The sequence below is a fragment of the Balaenoptera acutorostrata genome, chromosome 1, assembly GCF_949987535.1.
Source record: "Balaenoptera acutorostrata chromosome 1, mBalAcu1.1, whole genome shotgun sequence".
NCBI lineage: Eukaryota > Metazoa > Chordata > Mammalia > Artiodactyla > Balaenopteridae > Balaenoptera > Balaenoptera acutorostrata.
The window spans coordinates 51,028,811-51,045,798 of NC_080064.1; the positions used below are offsets into that span (position 1 = coordinate 51,028,811).

General features: G+C 42.0%; 1 protein-coding gene across 12 annotated transcripts in view; it reads left to right on the forward strand.

Annotated features, from left to right (window-relative positions):
* Window positions 1-16,988, forward strand: part of FGGY (FGGY carbohydrate kinase domain containing) — a 434,091-nt gene that overhangs the window by 232,170 nt on the left and 184,933 nt on the right. For 10 of the 12 annotated variants that reach the window (XM_057531672.1, XM_057531675.1, XM_057531680.1 and 7 more), the window contains one exon: window positions 11,531-11,634. In XM_057531672.1, the coding sequence (XP_057387655.1) occupies window positions 11,531-11,634 (104 nt within the window). Of the gene's footprint in view, window positions 1-10,324; window positions 10,345-11,003; window positions 11,130-11,530; window positions 11,635-16,988 lie in introns of those variants that run through there. The other 2 variants (XM_057531720.1, XM_057531700.1) reach the window with 2 other exon arrangements.

Here is a 16,988-nt window from a genome sequence, read left to right on the forward strand (position 1 = left end):
GTTGACCATAGGTGCGTGGGTTAATCTCTGGGCTTTCTATCTTGTTCCATTGATCTATGTTTCTGTTTTTGTGCCAGTACCATATTGTCTTGATTACTGTAGCTTTGTAGTATAGTCTGAAGTCAGGGAGTCTGATTCCTCCAGCTCCATTTTTTTGCCTCAAGACTGCTTTGGCTATTCGGGGTCTTTTGTGTCTCCATACAAATTTTAAGATGATTTGTTCTAGCTCCGTAAAAAATGCCATTGGTAATTTGATAGGGATTGCATTGAATCTGTAGATTGCTTTGGGTAGTATACTCATTTTCACAATGTTGATTCTTCCAATCCAAGAACATGGTATATCTCTCCATCTATTTGTATCATCTTTAATTTCTTTCATCAGTGTCTTATAGTTTTCTGCATACAGGTCTTTTGTCTCCCTAGGTAGGTTTATTCCTAGGTATTTTATTTTTTTTGTTGCAATGGTAAATGGGAGTGTTTCCATAATTTCTCTTTCAGATTTTTCATCATTAGTGTATAGGAATGCAAGAGATTTCTGTGCATTAATTTTGTAACCTGCAACTTTACCATATTCATTAATTAGCTCTAGCAGTTTTCTGGTGGCAGTTTTAGGATTCTCTATGTATAGTATCATGTCATCCGCAAACAGTGACAGTTTTACTTCTTCTTTTCCAATTTGTATTCCTTTTATTTCTTTTTCTTCTCTGATTGCCGTGGCTAGGACTTCCGGAACTATGTTGAATAATAGTGGTGAGAGTGGACATCCTTGTCTCGTTCCTGATCTTAGAGGAAATGCTTTCAGTTTTTCACCATTGAGAATGATGTTTGCTGTGGGTTTGTCATATATGGCCTTTATTATGTTGAGGTAGGTTCCCTCTATGCCCACTTTCTGGAGAGTTTTTATCAGAAATGGGTGTTGAATTTTGTCAAAAGCTTTTTCTGCATCTATTGAGATGATCATATGGTTTTTCTTCTTCAATTTGTTAATATGGTGTATCACATTGATTGATTTGCGTATATTGAAGAATCCTTGCATCCCTGGGATAAATCCCACTTGATCGTGGTGTATGATCCTTTTAATGTGTTGTTGGATTCTGTTTGCTAGTATTTTGTTGAGGATTTTTGCATCTATATTCATCAGTGATATTGGTCTGTAATTTTCTTTTTTTGTAGTGTCTTTGTCTGGTTTTGGTATCAGGGTGATGGTGGCCTCATAGAATGAGTTTGGGAGTGTTCCTTCTTCTGCAATTTTTTGGAAGAGTTTGAGAAGGATGGGTGTTAGCTCTTCTCTAAATGTTTGATAGAATTCACCTGTGAAGCCATCTGGTCCTGGACTTTTGTTTGTTGGAAGATTTTTAATCACAGTTTCAATTTCATTACTTGTGATTGGTCTGTTGATATTTTCTGTTTCTTCCTTATTCAGTCTTGGAAGTTTATACCTTTCTAAGAATTTGTCCATTTCTTCCAGGTTGTCCATTTTATTGGCATAAAGTTGCTTGTAGTAGTCTCTTAGGATGTTTTGTATTTCTGCGGTGTCTGTTGTAACTTCTCCTTTTTCGTTTCTGATTTTATTGATTTGAGTCCTCTCCCTCTTTTTCTTGATGAGTCTGGCTAATGGCTTATCAATTTTGTTTATCTTCTCAAAGAACCAACTTTTAGTTTTATTGATCTTTGCTATTGTTTTCTTTGTTTCTATTTCATTTATTTCTGCTCTGATCTTTATGATTTCTTTCCTTCTGCTAACTTTGGGTTTTGTTTGTTCTTCTTTCTCTAGTTTCTTTAGGTGTAAGGTTAGATTGTTTACTTGAGATTTTTCTTGTTTCTTTAGGTAGGCTTGTATAGCTATAAACTTCCCTCTTAGAACCGCTTTTGCTGCATCCCATAGGTTTTGGGTCGTCGTGTTTTCATTGTCATTTGTCTCTAGGTATTTTTTGATTTCCTGTTTGATTTCTTCAGTGATCTCTTGGTTATTTAGTAACGTATTGTTTAGCCTCCATGTGTTTGTCTTTTTTACGTTTTTTTCCCTGTAATTCATTTCTAATCTCATAGCGTTGTGGTCAGAAAAGATGCTTGATATGATTTCAATTTTCTTAAATTTACTGAGGCTTGATTTGTGACCCAAGATGTGATCTATCCTGGAGAATGTTCCGTGCGCACTTGAGAAGAACGTGTAATCTGCCGTTTTTGGATGGAATGTCCTATATATATCAATTAAATCTATCTGGTCTATTGTGTCATTTAAAGCTTGTGTTTCCTTATTTATTTTCATTTTGGATGATCTGTCCATTGGTGTAAGTGAGGTGTTAAAGTCCCCCACTATGATTGTGTTACTGTCGATTTCCTCTTTTATAGCTGTTAGCAGTTGCCTTATGTATTGAGGTGCTCCTATGTTGGGTGCATATATATTTATAATTGTTATATCTTCTTCTTGGATTGATCCCTGGATCATTATGTAGTGTCCTTCCTTGTCTCTTGTAACATTCTTTATTTTAAAGTCTATTTTATCTGATATGAGTATAGCTACTCCAGCTTTCTTTTGATTTCCATTTGCATGGAATATCTTTTTCCATCCCCTCACTTTCAGTCTGTATGTGTCCCTAGGTCTGAAGTGGGTCTCTTGTAGACAGCATATATATGGGTCTTGTTTTTGTATCCATTCAGCCAGTCTATGTCTTTTGGTTGGGGCATTTAATCCATTCACATTTAAGGTAATTATCGATATGTATGTTCCTATGACCATTTTCTTAATTGTTTTGGGTTTGTTTTTGTAGGTCCTTTTCTTCTCTTGTGTTTCCCACTTAGAGAAGTTCCTTTAGCATTTGTTGTAGAGCTGGTTTGGTGGTGCTGAATTCTCTTAGCTTTTGCTTGTCTGTAAAGCTTTTGATTTCTCCATCGAATCTGAATGAGATCCTTGCCGGGTAGAGTAATCTTGGTTGTAGGTTCTTCCCTTTCATCACTTTAAGTATATCATGCCACTCCCTTCTGGCTTGCAGAGTTTCTGCTGAGAAATCAGCTGTTAACCTTATGGGAGTTCCCTTGTATGTTATTTGTCGTTTTTCCCTTGCTGCTTTCAGTAATTTTTCTTTGTCTTTAATTTTTGCCACTTTGATTACTATGTGTCTCGGCGTGTTTCTCCTTGGGTTTATTCTGTATGGGACTCTCTGCGCTTCCTGGACTTGGGTGGCTACTTCCTTTCCCATGTTAGGGAAGTTTTCGACTATAATCTCTTCAAATATTTTCTCTGGTCCTTTCTCTCTCTCTTCTCCTTCTGGGACTCCTATAATGCGAATGTGGTTGCGTTTAATGTTGTCCCAGAGGTCTCTTAGGCTGTCTTCATTTCTTTTCATTCTTTTTTCTTTAGTCTGTTCTGCAGCAGTGAATTCCACCATTCTGTCTTCCAGGTCACTTATCCGTTCTTCTGCCTCAGTTATTCTGCTATTGATTCCTTCTAGTGTAGTTTTCATTTCAGTTATTGTATTGGTCATCTCTGTTTGTTTGTTCTTTAATTCTTCTAGGTCTTTGTTAATCATTTCTTGCATCTTCTCAATCTTTGCCTCCATTCTTATTCCGAGGTCCTGGATCATCTTCACTATCATTATTCTGAATTCTTTTTCTGGAAGGTTGCCTATCTCCACTTCATTTAGTTGTTTTTCTGGGGTTTTTTCTTGTTCCTTCATCTGGTACATAGCCCTCTGCCTTTTCATCTTCTCTGTCTTTCTGTAACTGTGGTTTTTGGACCACAGGCTGCAGGATTGTAGTTTTTCTTGCTTCTGTTGTCTGCCCTCTGGTGGTTGAGGCTATCTAAGAGGCTTGATGGGAGGCTCTGGTGGTGGGTAGAGCTGACTGTTGCTGTCCAAGCCCTGCTCTTAACACCAAAGACAGAGTAGTCAAGTGATGACAACAATGGCACAACCATGTGGAGTAAACTATGATCCAGGTACCGTTCTCCTCACCTCATCTTCACAATAGCCCTATGAGCTACATTCTGTCATCATTCCGATTTTATAGACGAAGGAACTGAGGCCCAAGAAGATTCAGTGGCTTAAGACTTGCAGCTTGTAGACTTGAAGTCAGGCAGTCTAATTCTAGAGCCCTCATTGTTCACCATTATGCCCTAAATAGTGCAAATATCTAGTAAAGTCTGTTTGCATCTCATTTAAACAAAGACCTTCCCTATTATGTTTCCAGCTCTGTGGTGGGGTGGAGTGTAGGGGACAGGGATGGTGGCAGTGTCAAGGTGTGTAAAATTTCTTTGTAGACTTTTTACATGGGATTTTTTAAAAAGGTGAACCTACTTTAGGATTTAGATTGGATGCATTCTAAATAGCATTTCTTTCAAAGCCAAGGTGATGCTTCATTAAACGCTGGGATCACAGAAATCTTTTCAGCTGTTTCACTCCCTTTCATGTGTTAGGATTGAGATGAACCCTTTGGGCTTGCTTTAGTGGATTATAACAATAAATCCTGAAAGAGATCTGAGTTCAGCTCTGCTGTTTGTGAGTACTTAGAATTCTTATAAGTGGTTGTAAAGAAAGGAACTAGTTTCTGTAGCTCCATGAGATTTAAAGTTGGGTGGATCTGCGTGTGACACCGTCCTCCCCACTGTAACTCTGGGAGAGCTTGGACAAGTTCCTTGAACACCTTTTGGTCTCATTTTCTGAATTAGTAAAACAGTGTGATAATAACTACCTCTCAAGCTTGTTATAAGAATTTAATACAACAATATTTGTAAAGTGTGAGGCACAAAGCAATCTTTCAATAATCAGAAGGACCATAGGACCTTTACTCTTTTTTTTTTTTTTTTTTTTTTAGAAGTGGTCCCTGATCAGATTCAGGGCCAGTTGCTTCTCGGAATGTTTTGGTGATATTCTTTTTAAAGTTTAATTTTTATTTATTTATTTATTTATGGCTGTGTTGGGTCTTCGTTTCTGTGTGAGGGCTTCCTCTAGTTGTGGCAAGTGGGGGCCACTCCTCATCGTGGTGTGCAGGCCTCTCACCATCGTGGCCTCTCTTGTTGTGGAGCACAGGCTCCAGACGCGCAGGCTCAGCAATCGTGGCCCATGGGCCTAGCTGCTCCGCAGCATGTGGGATCCCCCCAGACCAGGGCCCGAACCCGTGTCCCCTGCATTGGCAGGCAGACTCTCAACCACTGCGCCACCAGGGAAGCCCAGGACCTTTACTCTTTACCAGTGATTCTGACAATTCTAAACAAGGTGTGTTGTGAGGCTCCAGTAAAAGTTTTACCGTCACCCATGAGTTGTCCCTCAAAACTCTTCAGTATCTTTCACTGTTAGGTATATTTAAGGCATGGAGTATTTGCCCATGATTAAATCTCCTACCTTATCTAGAAAATGTCTTGTGTTTTACCAGTACATGCCTTGTGCCACACACATTCATTCCTTTGTTAAACAACAACAACAAAAATTGGTGAGTCTGCCCTGGCCTTCATCGGCTCACAGTATGGTAGAAGGAGACAGCTGTGCAAACAAATACGTTACAGATTCAATGATAGAATCTGTACCGTGTCAGAGGGTGGGGCATAAGGAAAGAGGCCTGGCCAGTTCTCTCTGGCTGGGGTGCCCAGGGGGATAGGGGAAGACACGGTCAGGAAAGGCTTCTGATGAAAGAGCTGGGTCTTCACCATGGAGTCTGTGTTCCCCAGGGAGATTTTTTGGGGATGGAGTGTACTGTGGAAAGAACATTCTAAGAAGAAGGAAGAACATGAGGAAATGTTCAGTGGCCTGGCCGAGCAAGGCCCATTCAGGAATAAGTAGGAAGTCTCTACACTTATGCCAAGCACTCCTGTAGGTCCCGGATTTCATAGTCCCATTTATTGCATACTGGTAGGTCCCACATACATCTCACTTAATCCCTACAGCAATTTTATAAAGTAAGTGTTGTTATCCAGAATCTTCAGATATGGAAGTTGAGGTTCTAGAGATCAAGGCATTTGCCCAAGAACATGTCAGTGGGATTCAAGCCTAAGTCTGAAGACAATAATAGCAACAGGAATAAAAACAGCAAGGATTCCTGTAGTGCTAGGCACACTCTAACCAGCACTGTCCTATGCAGCACCCACTAGCCACATGTGGCTACTGAAATTAAAGTGGAAAATTCAGTTCCTCTATTGCACTAGCCACATTTCAAGGGCTCAGTTGCCACCTGTGTCTGGTGACTGCTCTATTGGAGCACACAGATAGAGAACATTTCCATCATCTCAGAATGTTCTCTGGACAGCATTGGTCTAAGCACTTTACATATGTTAACACATTTAATCCTTATAACAGTCCTATGAGGAGGATACTATTCAAATTGTACAGATGTGAAAACTGAGGCATAAAGGAGATAAGAAACTTAACCAAGGGCCCATGATGAATGAGTCCAGGTTTTTAAGCACAGCAGTCTAATGCCAAACCCATATATTATTTTCTATATAAAATGAATGAATATTAGTCAAAAGAATAAATTCAGTATCTTCTTGTGTAGAGGCTGGTGTTTGGTCCTCTTCAGAGAAAATGCATTTGATATGATTCTTACCATTCCGGGAGCTTACAGTTATTGAAGCAGGTTTTGCATACGTGAGGCTTTGCATACATGAGGCTCCAGAGAGCCTTCTCCCCGGGGACCCTATAAAGCTCTTGGCCAGCTTAGTCAAGCAACTCATTTGATGGAATTTATCAGTCAGTTCATTCCTCCAAATGGCCGATTCAAGAGTCTCAAGTTGATAACAGTCTTAGGTAATGTTCGAAATCCTTCGTGTCCTTTTTTCCTTCAGAGAGGGTATCTGGGGTTGTTATTTTAAGAGCACCTTTTTCAAGATACCAATCCATCCAAAGCAGACCTTTTTTATTTTTCAAACATAGGGAAAAAACTTCAGACTAAGAGACTAAAAATCCTAGTTTGAGCCCTGCTTCTGCCTCCAAGTAGCTAAATAAACTTGAGTAAGTTACTTTACCTCTCTGAAATTCAGTTTCTTCAACTGTGATCTCAAAATAAAATAACACATAGGATTTTTTAAAAGCTACATGAAGGGTACAGTGTTTAAGGATGCTTTGCAAGCTATAAAGTACTTTATATAGCTATAAAGTATGAGATAATTATAGCACAAATGCTAAAGCTTGGGATGTTTTTCTTCTATATAACCTTTTAAAGTTTTCAAAGCAGTTGTGGCTTGATAAATTACAGGATAACCCACTCTTAATCATAACATTTGCAAAATCTCTTTTTTCTTTGACATAAATAGATATTCAATAAATGTTTGGATGGAAGGATGGATGGTTGGTAGATGGGGCAGAGGGAGGGAGATAGCACATAAAGGAAAAGAAGTTTTAATTTTTTCTTTTAATTTTTCCTTTTTAATTTTGTGCTTTTAAAACATATTCCTTGATATGAACTGTGTTCTTGTATATGTGGAAGGGGAGGAGTCATTAAATAAAAGGCCCTGAATTGATTCATTGACTCAGTATGCTTGTTTTTCTGCTATTTGTTTTCCATTCAACAAAAAATTTACTAAGCAACTACCATTAGCTGATCATTGTGCAAGTTTCAGGGAAGACCCAGTTGAACATCTCACAATTTTATTTTTTTTGGTGCCTATTTCTTCAGCTGCTAATTTTGCCCTTTAAACTTTCTGAGGAATGCTGAATTCACTGACACATGAACAGTCATGTGAAGGGCCCCAGCAGTGCTGAGGGCTGTGCTTATCAAAACCCCGTCATAGGAATTGTTTCCTGATGTACACGTGAGGCCCATGATCCCTCTATGGATTGTGAAATGTGTTTATGCAGAAAGGAGAAAGCTCCTCCTCCCCTTTGTTGCTTTCCCTACTTTGGGCCTCTTTTCCCCGGGTCAGCCCCTCCGCACTCTATGTGGCCAAAGGAAAAATGAGATATGTCAGGGCTGGGATTCATGTGGTCTCACAGAGGCATCAGCCCTGCACAGCTCTTGGATCAGATCAGTTAGGCAGAGTGCAGAGAACCTCTCTGGAGGGGAAATTGGGCAAGACCTGCCTCTCACCAGTGTTGTACCAGCCTGGCCTGAGGTTTTCTAAGTCTCCTCAGGACTTGAGAATATAGGATCTTGGGAGGGATTTTTTTTTCCTGCCCTCCTGTTTCCAGGCAAGGAGACAGTGGACTTGGTATTTAAAAAGAATCACTGTGTATATTATGTACTGAAAATGGCTGGAAAAGAACCTCTATCTGTGATCCATTTCTCTCCTTGGGGATGTGAGGGAGCAGTTTAGACTTTCAGGTGGTTTGTGGCAGAATCAGGGCTCAAACCCAGATCTTCAAACTCTAAACCGATGGCTCTTGCTAAATTTCCCTGGTGAACTGACACTTCCAACTATATTTCCTTTATATAAGACAAGTATCACTTCATAAAGTGAGGGATTCTAGAAAGAGCATGGGTTTTAGGGTCAGACAGAACAAGGTCAAGGTGCCATATCCTGGCACTGGTCTTACATCTCTGTGACCTTGGGCAAGTTACTTTGCTTCTTCTGTGTATGTCAAAGGCAAGAAAGAATATTTATATTTTGTAGATGTTGCAAAGATTAAATGAGACAATATTTAAAGATTTTAATGCAGTATCCAGCCTATCCTAGCTATCTAACATTTTTTCTAAAAATGTGGGAAGAATACAACTGTCTCTTGAGAAAGAGTTCAGATGATATTGATAATATTGATGGCGATAGTGATGGTGGTAGTAGTGACATAGCAACCATTAATTAATCATTTAATTTTAAACATTCCCTCTGTATCAGAGCTACCATGTGCTATTGTTATCTTCTTCATTTTATAGCAGGTCTTTCTGTCTTCAAATTCCATGCTTTTTTCATTGTAGCACACTTGTTCCCAGATTTTAAGCCTAGTAATATCAACAATGAATCTGCTAACGAGAGAAGAAACAGAGAAATATTTTCCACAAATTTCTTTTTTCCCATGTTTAACCCCCTTTCAGGATTGAAGTACCCTGTAACATAAACTTTGTCCATGGTTTACATATGTGGGACCAGTAAAGGCGGTCACCATCAGGAATTCCTTGAACTTACTTATAACACCGTGGACCCGCAATGGCCAACCCCTTTTCTGTCAAGGATCTTAGGATCAATATATTTAAGGCCACAATATTTTGAGATACGCAGATGAGTAAACATCATCCACCTGGTTATTGGGTTTTTATCTTAGAGAAAAACCTAAGACCTAGCAGTTCGGAATCAGACTACGTGGATGTGATTCCCAGCCCTGCTTCTGGTGAGCTGTGTGACCTTGGTTCAGTCACTTCTCATTTCTAAGCTTCAGTTTCCTCCTCTGTAAAATGAGGATAATAATAACACCAATCACATTCAGTGGTTGTAAGAATTAAATGAGACAGATGCAGAGAGAGAGCATGCAAATAGAGCTCAATTAAAATTATATCTAGGGTTTCTTCCTGTTCGAAAGCCTTTGTGCCCTGGATGGGGAAATTTATCACCCAGGATTTCCCAGAAAAATGTAAAGCACTCTTAAGTACATAGAAAAGAGGGAATTTAATACACAAAAATGGTGACCCAGTTATGAAGGAGCCGTGAAGGGCTATATTCCCTGTGAAGCAAGCCAGGGGTCAGCAGAACGGACGCTGTTGCCACCCCCTAGCTGGAGGAACATAGGAGGAGGTTGTGTAACCAGAGGCGAGGGGCGGTGAACACAGGCCAAGTGGGAGCGTTGGTGGCCCTGTCAGCAGAGCTGAAATCATGGAGGAGATGCAGCCACCTGACACGGGGGCAGCGGGGGAGATGCACTCTGGCTCTCCAGTGCCTTCAGCCCTCAGACCTTCTGGCAGGGCTGGCCTGGTGTCTGGGAACCATGGGCTGCAGGGGCAGCCCCACGATGCCGAGCAGAGCAGGGGACTTGGTGAAAACTTCAGGTTGCTTCCATGTCTTGGCTCTTGTAAGTAGTGCTACAGTGAACATTGGGGTCCATGTAGCCTTTCAGATTATGGTTTTCTCCAGATATATGCCCAGGAGTGGGATTGCTGGGTCATATGGTAGTTCTACGTTTAGTTTTTTAAACAGCCTCCATACTGTTCTCCACAGTGGTTGTAGGCCCTGCAGTTTTTCTTGTCCCATCCTGATCCCTGCATTGAAATGCTCCATCTAGGCTTCTCCCTCCCTCCCACAGGACCGTGAGCATCCCGAGGACAGGGACTGTCGTCTTATCCTCACATCCTCAAGCACCGGTACTTTCACTTTCTACTCTGTGCTGGCCACTGTGGTCGGTGCTGGGGGACTAAGCACGTGGGCGAGACAGTGCCAGCTTCCTGCAGCTTCTATGATTAAAGGAGAGGCAGACGGGCTGTGGTAGTTCTGTAAGTTACCAGTGTCTTGTATGCTAGCGAAGCCCAGGGGGGACTGGGAGCTGCGTCTTTCCTGGAGGAACAGGGAAGCCTCCCGAGGAAGTAACATTTGAGTTAGGAAGGAATTGGAGTTCACCTGGCAAAGAGGCTGGGGAATGGCATTTCAGGCAGAGGGCAGAGCGAATGCAAAGGTCTGGAGGCGGGAAGGAGCACTGAGGATTAGAGATGGAGAGCGGGGAGGCACAGCCCCGAAGCCCATGGAGCCGGAGGGAGCTGTTCTCTCCCGCATCCGGCCTCTGTGCTCTGCCCTGATGCCTTCCACCTCCTGCCTGTGTCCTAGCTGGGAATGTTTGCATGTTTTCGGCTCCCACATCACACCCAGTATATCGTTTTATGTGTACAAAGTGCTCGTTGGATATTTGAGTAAATGACAGGCGACTCAAGGCTCTAAATGGTCTCTCTAACTCTCCCCTCGCATTTATAACTTCACTTGCCCAGCAAATATCAAGGAACACAATCTGAGTGGAGAAGCAGCCTGAGCTTATACCATTTATGGGAAACTCTCTGCCACCTGGCATTCTTTCAACAGAAACTCACTGTCAGTCACTCTATCCTTTATACCGAGAGTTCTGGGATGAGTAGTACTAAGAATGGTGAGCCAGAGATGCCGAGAAGATCCAGTCATCAAGCGATTCTTTTGCCTTCGTTGAGATTGAAATGTGATGTGTTAAACCAGATTCCCTTCAGCCCTGCTGCTTACTAGCAGTGTGACCTTGGATGGGTCACTGCATCCACAGGTGGGCCTTCCTTCCTCCACTGATGTGTGGGGTTAATAATATCAACTTGACAGGCTTAATATAAAATGAGACTATACGTATAAACATTCAGCATGGTGCCTGGTAGTTCGAGAGCAAAAATCACTGATGGCTGTTGCTTTTATTATTCTAATTACAGTTAGCATTACTATTCCAATGTTCGAGGCTGTACACTGACGAGAGTAAAGCAAAAGCAGAACATGTTTCCCTGTTCCCCTGGCAGGCCAGTTACGTTCTTTTGGTTTCTGTTTGAGACTGGCCTACACATGGAATGCTTTCTCAATGTTGTTTGGTATAAAAAAAGAGTATTTTATGTTTGTTTTAGTTTTCTTTCCTTCTTATTTTTTTTTAAGAGGATTTTGTTTTGTTTTGGTTTCTCACAGGAGTGATTGGAGCAGATGTGAGGGGGCATGGCCTCGCCTGTGAGGGACAGCCGGTGACGTCACGGCTGGCTATCATCTGTGGAACATCTTCTTGTCACATGGGGGTGAGTCTGCCCAGCAAGCGGGCGAGGGCGGGGCTACCACACTCCAGGGAGGACAGCCCAGCCCGGGAGGAGATCTGAGCTGCTGGCCCCTCCCCGCCTCAGTTCCTTCCCTTCCTGCCCGCCCCCCCGCCCCCCGTGCTGTGTCTAGTCGAAAGTTCAGCCCTCCTTCCAATAGCCTTGCTTAGATTTGCCAGATCTTTTTCCAGGGGCCAAATTCTTAAAAAGTGTGAAAAGGGTTGAGTCTGCCTTTGACATCACCCTGGCTAGAGAGCCGAGGCGGAAGGGGTGAAATCGGATCCAGAGATGGCCAAGCCTCGCTCCCAGACGGTCTGTCCCTAATGGGTAGCTGAGTCTTCTCTGCACAGGGGTGTCTATTTTCCTTGGCCGCTGAGCTCTCTCTCAATCAATATAAATCCATCTCCCTGGGAGCAGTCTGATGATGTATAGAATTAGGCTGCATATCATGACTTCAAAAGAACACTGATAAGCAATTTTCACTTTGTTAATTTTTCTTCATGAATTAGTGGAAAGGCTTTCTCCAAGATTGCAGTTAAAATTTAGTGCCTGCCCTAAAATTTATATCTTCTTTAAATGCATGAGTCTGAAAGCATTCCATTTCGATAAGTACCCATTTCTACCATATTTTTATTTAAAAGTCGTTACTCTGTTAAACTAAGATGGACGATGGACGACTCCTTGGATTTTTCCCAGATGAGTAAAATAGAGGGGAGGGTGGGGGAGGAGGAGGAAGGCAAACGGGAGAGTAGCGGGGACATGCGTAAGGATTAGAGTGGGATCTGGGATACAGCCCAGGGCAGAATCTCTACGACGATGGAGGGACTTATGTGCCATGAGAAACTGTGTTTAGTTACCGTGGGGACCAATGAGCCTTTTGTACCATGAAATATTTTGGTTGAGTAAATATTGATACCTTTACTTATCCAGTGATCCTCTGCTCTTGTGGCCGGGGCTGTGCTAAATCCTGGGGACGTAGGGATGACATAGGGCCTCCCATTGGTGAGATAGATGATGACAGGTATTACGGTACAAGGCCTCACAGGATAGATTCAGACTGAACTCGAGATACTGAGCATCTAGTATGTGCTAGGCATGGTGGCAGGGGTTCTCACACGTTTCATAAAGATGATGGGGCCGCCCGACTGGTTTGCAGTCCCAGTTCCTCCACTTCCTAAGGGTGGGCCCTCAAGCAAGGCACTTAACCCCTCTGGGCCCCAGATTCCTCATCTGTGAGATGTGGAGAGATGTAGTACATGTCTCATAGTATTGTGAGGATGGATCGAGGTGACATTGCCAGGGTTAGCTCTCCATCACTTGCACTGGTGTTGCTGGGCAGAAAGGACACAGTGGCTGCCTGGGGAGGGTCCAGGATTAGGGACAACTTCCTAAAGGGACAGTAGTGCTGGACTTCTTGCACCCCCTCCAAAAAAATTTCCTTCTGTTTGTTTCTGTGGACGAACTCTTAAATGGAACTTCTTTAAGTTTAAAAGCCCTGGCCTCTTTCTTCCCCTCGGCAGCCCTATTGTAAGGCTTGGCTGTCACTGAAGGGAGAGATCTACGGAGGCCTAAGGCCGCCTTGAGCAGGAGGTGCCCACCAGGGCAGTCAGACCTTATCTCCCCCGACATGAGTCTACACTTGCTAGCTTGTCTTCACTGAACACTGTTTTAAACCTTTTTAAATCATCTCCCATTTTCACAGGGACACATCTGATCTGGTTTCTCCTGTAAAGCCTAAATTTCAGGCATTTTTACCCCACTCAGTTGGGATTTATGAGCAAAAGCAAATCCATATGAATGTGAGTCTATGACATCCCCATGTCTCAGTTTCCTGGTCTCTTAATGAAAATGATGCTCGCTTGTTGTACAGCATCCATTTTACAAATTAAGCAACTAAGGCCTAGAAAAAGCCAGTAATTTTCCCAAGGTCACCAAGCTATTCAGCTGGAGCTGAAAACTCAGGTCCAGCTCTGTCTGAGTCCCAAGTGCATCCCCCTCAGTGCCTTATTGTGTTGTGAGTGATTATGATGTGTCCGTACAGGAGTGGAGAGAGCGTGGGCTTCAGAGTCAGATGGGTGTAGGTTTGGACATCTGCTTATGTGCTTTTTGGCCCTGTGACCTAAGGTGTGCTACTTAAGTTCTCTGAGCCTCAGATTCTTCATCCGTCACACTGAGGGTGAGGATGCCAGTCTTACAGGGCTTCTGGGTAACATGAATTATGTACATACATCCGTAGTACCTAGTAGACACTCAGAAATTGTGGGGATTCTTATTACACTTTTCTAGTGATATAAAATGCTCCCATGAAGCAACTGTTGGGCTTTAACGAGTTTGATGGGCAGCTGCAGTTGTTTGCAATGAATGAAGGCCATAAAATGCCAGTTTATTATGGTCGTGTTGTGCTGGAAATAAAGTCCCCACTCCCACCCCGCTTTGTACTTGGGAGTGGGAAGGGACCTTCTGGGCCAAGGGGATTAATCATCAGCTTTAATGTTATGTGGTGAGGGCGAGACTGTGGTCATGCTGGCGTCGGAAAATGCCTTTGATCTGGCTCAGGTGCTGGACACCCAGCAAGCCAACAGCAGTGACACCTCTGTGAGGTCTAGGAGAGGTGCAGGTCTGAGGGAAACTCAAGGACCCTCTTTGTTGTGGTTCTGGCAAATAAAACCACCAACTGTCAGGGAAAATTCACCGAACAGAACACAGGGACCAGAGGGGTCTGTGGGCTTTTCAAAAAAGTGACTTCCAACTTGGTCTGAAGGATTCTCTTTCTTCCTGTCTGCTCACTGCTTATGTTTCTAATTCTGTAGGTTGATTGGGTCAAAATTCCCAGGAATATTTTGTGTTTGATCCTGGTTGCTTCTTTCTAGCTCACCCAGAATGAATGAATGAAGGAATGTAACAAGTATTGGTACTTAGGAGTTGCCTTCCTTCACATCCCTGTTACTTCTAGGAATCTGGCGAAAAAGCCCGAGGTTGAACATAAGCTTTACTAATCAGGCCTTTGATATTTTAGAAGATACGAGTGTGGGCTGCACATTTATCTTCCTCGTAGATGATTTAATTAACAAGGAAAAAAAAATACTGTTCTTTTTTTAACTGCATGAAAGCGGAGCTGCTTGTTCAGACTTAATTACTACCAACTCACCAAAACCCAAGATCATACACAGCAGGGGTGAGCCAGAGGTTGAAAAGTCACAGGGTCAGATGGAGCTGATCCCTGCCATCGCTCCAGCACCCCTTTTCTCAAGCTGTCAAGTCAGGTTGTAACTTGGCAACTTGTCTTTAGTCAGCATGACAGATGGAGAGGGGACCGTGGGGAGGGGGTGGGGAAGACTGGATAGGTAAGGTTTGAGCAGAACGATAGCTGGTAAGAGCTGGGAATTACATCTGCATCTTAAATCACTCAGAACTGAAGTTTTCTCAAAGTCTTAGATGACTGTAGGCATGGTGGTTCTCTATCATGCAGTGGGTGTGGAATTTCTAAAATAGGCTCTTACGCTGGCTTCACCACTTACTGTGTGAGTTTAGGTTAAGATACTTTATCTTTCAGTACCTCAGTGTCTTCATCTATTATATGTGGGCAGTAGTATTTACCCAGAACGTTGTTTTGAGGATTAAATGAGGTAATCTTTGTAAGCAGCTTGGCACTGTACCTAGCACCATATACCAAATATGGTATTATTGTTAAAAATGATTCATTGAAGCTAGAATTATCCATGTGACAATGGATTTGAATTAAAGATATCAGGATGAACTCAGGTTGAGCTTAATGTAGATTACAGATGGATACATATAGAAACATTTACAGACGTGCAGGTATACAGGTTAGTAAACATACATGTATTTCCTAGCTGTGACAGCGGAGGGGGCCTAGAAACAAGGACACCCTAGCAGATAGTTGCTACAAGCACTCTTGGTGCCCAGATCTTGGTTTCTAATACCATTCTCCAATAAAAGGATCAGGGCTTCTTGGAGAAATGGTTGATCCTAGGACCAGGGCTGGAAATAGACAAGATGAGCCTAGAGTATCTTGTAGCACCAGAAAGTAGGATAGTGCTCAAAACAAAACAAAGTAACAACAAACCCTGCCTCCCCCCAACCCCACAAACTGAAGGGATTATCAGGAGCCAACCAAGGGAGCTTCCAGTGGCCAAAACTGTAACAATTTGAGCAGAATAATAAAGTGTGTTGGAGTATAACCCAAAGTATAACATAAATATTATGAGCCCATACTGATATAAATAAATGAACAGAAGAGACTAATCTATCATGCAGGAGAATTTATATAGATATTCTCCCCTTAAGGAAGTGGAACATAACTTCCTGTTCCTTCACAGCAAAGGAAACCATAAACAAAATGAAAAGACAACCCACAGAATGGGAGAAAATATTTGCAAATGACATGATCGACAAGGGATTAGTCTCCGAAATTTACAAACAGCTCATGCAGCTTAATATCATCAAAACAAACCAATCAGAAAATCAGCAGAAGACCTAAATAGACATTTCTCCAAAGAAGACATACAGCTGGCCAAGAGGCACATGAAAAGATGCTCAAGTCAACATCGCTGATTATTAGAGAAATGCAAATCAAAACTACAATGAGATATCACCTCACACCAGTCAAAATGGCTATCATCAAAAAAATCCACAAACAATAACTTCCTATTCCTTAAGCATGAGCTGCACATGGTGACTTCCTTTCAAAGAGGACAGTACAAAAAGGGAGAAAAAGAATAATTTTATAGTGGAGAAATCTGACACACTAACTTCAGCCAGGTTATCAAGGTCAACAACAACAGTGATAAGTCATGTTGATAGTATGTACTGCTGACATGGTGTGAAGAGAATGGCGCTTTATCTCTGTTATCTTCCTCGCAAAAACCCATAACCACGGTCTAATTAATCATAAGAAAAACATCAGACAAATTCCATTTGAGGGACATTCTACAAAATACCTGACTAGCACTCTTTGAAACTGTCAAGGTCATCAAAAAACAAGGAAAGTCTGAGAAATTATTACAGCCAAGAGGCGCCTAAAGAGATATGTAATGTAGCATCCTGGATGGGATCCTGGAACAGAAGAAAGCTGTTAGGTGAAAACTAAGGAAATCTGAATCAAGTAAGGTGTTTAGTTAATGATATCATTATCTTTCTTTAATTGTGACATATGAACTTAATGTAAGATATTAATGGTAGACAGAACTAGGTGTAGGGTCTATGGAACTCTGTACTACCTTCCCAACTCTTCTGTAATCTAGAACTGTTGTAAAATTAAAAGTTCATTTAAAAAAATTACTCATTAAATCATTCACTCATTACCAAAACATTTTCTT